Source organism: Pongo pygmaeus, chromosome 7 (assembly GCF_028885625.2).
Source record: "Pongo pygmaeus isolate AG05252 chromosome 7, NHGRI_mPonPyg2-v2.0_pri, whole genome shotgun sequence".
NCBI lineage: Eukaryota > Metazoa > Chordata > Mammalia > Primates > Hominidae > Pongo > Pongo pygmaeus.
Window position 1 is genome coordinate 59,369,302 of NC_072380.2, and position 5,952 is coordinate 59,375,253.

General features: G+C 55.7%; 1 protein-coding gene across 1 annotated transcript; it reads right to left on the reverse strand.

Moving 5' to 3' along the window:
• Positions 1-503: 503 nt before the first annotated feature.
• On the reverse strand, positions 504-1,768 carry CEBPD (CCAAT enhancer binding protein delta). Its single transcript, XM_054498112.2, has one exon. It carries the CDS (start codon positions 1,706-1,708, stop codon positions 899-901), a length of 810 nt encoding a protein of 269 aa, XP_054354087.1. The 5' UTR covers positions 1,709-1,768; the 3' UTR covers positions 504-898.
• Between the last annotated feature and the right edge of the window lie 4,184 nt (positions 1,769-5,952).

Below are 5,952 nucleotides of genomic sequence, written 5' to 3' on the forward strand. Positions count from 1 at the left end.
ACTACATGACTATTCTGGCCTTTCTGGAACACTTGAAAATCTACTTGACTATCCACAAGACAGGAAAGTGAAAGCAAAGTCCTGGGAAAGCGGGAGATGATTCAGCCCGAGGTTCTGCCCCTCGCCCCTCCAGCAGCCTCTACAGTTAAGGAGCTCTTGGACTGTTCTCAGCAGGGGCCCCCAAAAAGTCAACCCTTCCCCAGGTCTGCGTTGTTCTTCCGGAGAACACCTTCTGCTGGAAAGCTGCTAGCTTACGTGAGCTCAGCCGTGCTCCACCTAGCTTAGGCAAGTTAAATAAGGCCAGGAGGGAGCCTTTAGTGCCTTTCAAAAGCGACACAGACCCTCTCCTGAGCAGCTGGGGCCTGCGCCCCATCTCCCCGCCCACACACACCTGGCGCCCGGGCTCCCTGGTGCTCGCTGGCTGCGGGTCCGGAACGCACCCTTCCCGAGCCGGGTCCTGCGCCACCGGCGGGCGGGAGTCACTGCGAATATAGGAAGCAGGGGCGATTTCAAATGCTGCTTTATTCTTACGAATACTGTAAAAATTAATATAAAAAAGTGAGCATGCTCAGTCTTTTCCTCTTATCTACAATACAAAGGGTTTGTCTGAAAAGTCTGTTTTTTCTTTTTACAAATGTACCTTAGCTGCATCAACAGGAGTAAGATGTAGAAAAAGCTACCATTACAAAAATAATTTAAGGGAAAATAAACACGTTTAGCTTCTCTCGCAGTTCAGTGGTGGTAAGTCCAGGCTGTAGTTTCTTTGCGCTCCTATGTCCCAAGAAACTGCAGCGGGCACCCGGCGGCTCTGGCTGCGCCAGGGCAGGGCGCGCTCCGCTCTGGGCCTTCGGGTCTGAGGTATCGGTCGTTGCTGAGTCTCTCCCGCCCCGGCCGCGCGTTACCGGCAGTCTGCTGTCCCGGTAGCCGGCAGGAAGGGCGGGCTGGGCAGCTGCTTGAAGAACTGCCTGAGGCCGGCCAGGTCCCGCGTGAGCTGCTCCACGCGCTGGTGCAGCTTCTCGTTCTCGGCCGACAGCTCCACCAGCTTCTGCTGCATCTCCTGGTTGCGCCGCTTGGCCTTGTCGCGGCTCTTGCGCACGGCGATATTGTTGCGCTCGCGCCGCTGCCGGTACTCGGGGCTGCCGCGGTCCGGGCCCCTCTTGCCGGCGCTCTTCTCCCGGGCGGGGCCGGGCGCGGGGGTCGGCCCGGGGCTGCTGCGCGGCGGCTCCGGCGACGTGGGCGGGGTGGGCTGCCCTGCGGCCGCCAGGCTCACCACGGTCTGTGCGCACGCGGCCACCTGCGCGGGCAACAGCGAACCGGGCGCGTCGCCGTCGCCCCAGTCGGGCTCGCGCTTGAGCGGGCGCGGAGCGGCAGGGCCCGGGCCCAAGGGGCGCGCGGCGCCGCCGGGAAGAAGCTCTAGGGGCCCCGCGCCGGCCGCCTTGTGATTGCTGTTGAAGAGGTCTGCGAAGAGCTCGTCGTGGCACAGCTCCAGGGTTGGCACGGCGGCCATGGAGTCGATGTAGGCGCTGAAGTCGATGGCGCTCTCGTCGTCGTACATGGCGGGGGCGGCGGCGCCTGGCTCGCCTAGGGCCGCCGGCTCGGCCCCGCGGCCCGGCTTGCCCGCTCGGCCCAGTTCGTAGAAGGGCGCAGGCTCCGCAGGCCAGGGCGCGCCGCGCGCCGGGCCGTCCAGGCTGAAGAGCGCGGCGCTCATGGCGGCGTCGGGCCGGGCTCTGCGTCCAAACGCGGCTGTCACCTCGCTGGGCCCAGCCCCGCCGCCTTTTCTAGCCCCGGCTGACGTGCATGCCCCGCCCCGACTCCGGCACCGCGGGGGCGCCCCGGGGCCGCGGGGGCAGGGGCGGGGGCGCCCTGGGAGCCCCCCGGAGCCGCCCCGAGCGTTCCCGGGGCGCGCCCTCTCTCTGCTCCTCCCCGGAGTCCCCTCCCCGGCCCTGGGGACCCCCCAGCCCACGTTGCAGGAGGGTGCCCGCGCTGCTGCTCCCTCCCCGGCCCGGGCCGGCCCGCGCTGCGCTGCTGGGAATGACACTCCCTCTGCCCGCACTCCAGGGCCTTCTCTTCTTCCTGTTTGTGGGCTTGGAACCTCCTCGCTCCTCCGGGCTGGGAGTGAAATCAAAACCAGGACTTGGCCGCAGCGCGCGCGTCCCAGGCCGGCTCCTGTCGCCGGAGGGCGGGGGGTGGAGACCCGTGGGAGAGGACCCGCGCGTCCAAGGACGCCCTCCGACCGTGGGCACGCGCGTGAGACCCTCGCCCCGCGCCTCCACCGTGGGACCAGATGCGGGAAGAGGCACAGGGGACGGGACGTGGGGACAGCCACAGCCTCGTCGTGAGGTCCCCAGGCGGCGGCCTGGCAGGCGGGGAGGGCTGCCCACACCGCACTTGGGCGCCTCAGGGAATCCGGGCGGGTTCTCGCTGCTCTCCTCGGAGGTCCCGGGTCCGGCCAGCCCTGGGGGTCGAGGCCCAGAGACGCGGCTGCTGCGTCCTGGCCGAAAGGCCGACGGGACGCCGTCGCCAAAAGCAGAGCAGATGGGGGAGACGCGGTCACGACATCGCGTCCTCCGCCGGCACCTCGAGGTGCGGGCTCTCTGGCCGGACGCTACTCCACGACCCCGCAGACCCGGGCGTCCCCCGCCAGCTCCCGCGCCCGCGTTTCTTCCAGGTCTACGGAAGCAGTGCCATCGTGTGGCGGCATCTTGCGTTAGACCTGTTTTTAGTTCTAGGCTCTTTCCCTGTTAAATATTCCAAAAAAGTGCCTTGAACCTAAAATAGTTGGGTCCTTTTTGGGAAACAGGTAAGATCTACTAGTAGCTATAGCAGGGTGCAGATGGGCCTCGACTCACGATGGGGTTACATCCCGGTAGACCCATCGCACACTGAAAATGTCTTAAGTAAGGATGGGCTTTGTCATGTGTCCTGCAATTTGAGGCAGGCATTTCTGGTCAGACCCATTTATTATTTTAAATTAAAAATATGGTGTTTTTCAGCCGAGCACAGTGGCTCATGCCGGTAATCCGAGCACTTTGGGAGGCTGAGGTGGGCGGATCACTTGAGGTCAGGAGTTTGAAACCAGCCTGGCCAGCATGGTGAAACCCCATTTCTACTAAAAATACAAAAATTAGTCAAGCGTAGTGGCGTGCGCCTCTAATCCCAGCTACTCGGGAGGCTGAGGCAGGAGAATCGCTTGAACCCGGGAGGCGGAGGTTGCAGTGAGTCGAGATCGTTCCATTGCACTCCAGCCTAGGCGACAGAGCGAGACTCCGTCTCAAAAAAAAAAATCGAGATGGGATCTCACAATGTTGTCCAGGCTGGTTTCAAACTCCTGGGCTTAAAGAGATTCGCCGGCCTCAGCCTCCCAAAGTGCTGGGATTACAGGCGTGAGCCACCATGCTGGGCCCAAATCCATTAAATCACTATCCATAGTCACACCTGCTCCATGTCGAGTCTCTTCCTGCGTAGGCCTCTCACCAGATCTGCGTCAGAACACCAAGCTCTACTAACTGCTGTGCAGTTTCTGCAGTCAGTTCCAGAGGTCATTTCTAATGTTGCACTATGGGATATTTAATAGGTTTCCTAAAGAACAAACATATTTATTTAGAGTTACTCAGCGGGTACACAATGATGATGTCACACAATTACCTATTAAGACTCAATTCCAGCAATGCATAGAGTGTGGACTTACACACATCCAGAAAAAGTTCTAGCACAAATTGTTTTGTTCTCATATATTTAAGAAGCCATAGAAACACTATTAAAGCCCTCCCTAATCACTTAGGGAATGCAAAATAAATATTTATAAGGGATAACCATATCCTCCTAAAAACAACTCAGAGACTATTTTCAGTGAGATGATTTACTGATTCTGATAGTCAATATAGTTACATTTTATTTTTATTTTTATCTTTATTTTTGAGACGGAGTCTTGCTCTGTCGCCAGGCTTGAGTGCAGTGGTGCGATCTCAGCTCACTGCAACGTCCGCCTCCCGGGTTCAAGCGATTCTCCTGCCTCAGCCTCCCGAGAAGCTGGGATTACAGGCCCGTGACACCACACCCGGCTAATTTTTTGTATTTTAAGTAGAGACGGGTTTCACCGTGTTAGGCAGGATGGTTTCGATCTTCTGTCCTTGTGATCCACCCGCCTCCGCCTCCCAAAGCTACATTTATTAACACTAAGTTGAGTTTACATGACAGTGATGCATATTGAGGTGCTTTACAGGAAGCGGTTAGAAAGCTCTTGCCTAGGCCTGGTGCAGTAGCTCACGCCTGTAATCCCAGCACTTTGAGAGGCCGAGGTGAGCGGATCACCTGAGGTCAAGAGTTCAAGACCAGCCTGGCCAACATGGTGAAATCCTGTCTCTACAAAAATACAAAAATTAGCCAGGCATGATGGCAGGTGCCTGTAACCCCAGCTAACTTGGGAGGCTGAGGCAGGAGAATCGCTTGAACCCCTGGAGGCGGAGGTTGCAGTGAGCCGAGATCACGCCATTGCACTCCAGCCTAGGCGACAGAGTGAAATTCCGTATCAAAAAAAAAAAAAAAAAAAGAAAAGAAAAAAAAAAAGGCCGGGGGCGATGGCTCACGCCTGTAATCCCAGCACTTTGGGAGGCCGAGGCGGGCAGATCACAAAGTCAGGAAATTGAGACTATCCTGGCCTACACGGTGAAACCTCGTCTCTACTAAAAACTCAAAAAATTAGCCAGGCATGGTGGCAGGCGCCTCTAGTCCCAACTACTAGGGAGGCTGAGGTAGCAGAATGATGTGAACCAGGGAGGCGGAGGTTGCAGTGAGCCGAGATCCCGCCACTGCACTCCAGCCTGGGCGACAGAGCGAGACTCCGTCTCAAAAAAAAAAAAGAAAAAAAGAAATTCAGGAGGTTGAAAACGGTTAAAATGTGTTTGAGTTAATATAAGCTGTTGGGGTCCAAAAGCCAATCTGGCTTCCCTTCATTCATAGGACGAAGTTGACCATAATTCAGCTCTCTCTCATCCTAGGGATCATATTTGGATAATTCAGATGGCAGAAGAGCAGTTCTGCTCCAAATTACGGTCTGAAAAAATAAAACATTTTTGAGGAGTGCTCTCTAAACGTAAATATGAAATGAAGTTTCAAGGGAAACTTTTTAGTGCTTTCTTCAGATTGTTATTCTCAGCTATCAGATTAGATGGTTTTGTTTACCTCTGCCTTCGGGCTATTTTAGCTTTATGGCTTATTTTTCCGAGTTTTGTGTCACAATAGCGATTTTTTTTTTTTTTTTAAGATAGAGTCTCGCTCTGTTGGCCAGGCTGGAGTACAGTGGCACAATCTTGGCTCACTGCAACCTCCGTGTCCCCAGCTCAAGCAATTCTCCTGCCTCAGCCTCCCGAGTAGCTAGGATTATAGGCGTGTGCCACCACGCCCAGCTAATTTTTGTATTTTTAGTAGAGACGAGGTTTCACCATGTTGGCCAGGCTGGTCTCCAACTGCTGACCTCAGGTAATCTGCCTGCCTTGGCCTCCCAAAGTGCTGGGATTACAGGCGTGAGCCACCGCACCCGGCCATGAAATTTTTATATGTTACGTGTTTATATCCAAAAATACTGACTTTTTTAGGATGAACCTTATTTGCAATGTGTGAGTTTGGAAAAGGAAAGACAGAGTCAAAGGAACAAAACCAGTGGTTGTTGGAGTCACGCACCCCTCGTGCTGTTAAAGCTTGTGCATACTGAAACCTGCTGTGATTGGTAACAATTTCTATGTGCACTTCAGCTTCTAGAGTCTAAAAGGCTGAGTCCCCAGATTGTAAAGTAGCCAGAACTGACAACAAGAATTACATTCTGTGGGTTGGGTGTCCCACCTGCCAAATACCTGCTCACATTCTCCACAACAGAAAAGGAAAAGCAATTTGTCTTCCCAGGCTACATTTTTATCAAGTGGATTCATCCCTCCCTGGCCCACACCCAGTAGCCCC

Bases quoted from the DNA above. Each gene is read 5' to 3' on its own strand.
- CEBPD (XM_054498112.2), bottom strand. From the start codon at position 1,708: ATGAGCGCCGCGCTCTTCAGCCTGGACGGCCCGGCGCGCGGCGCGCCC.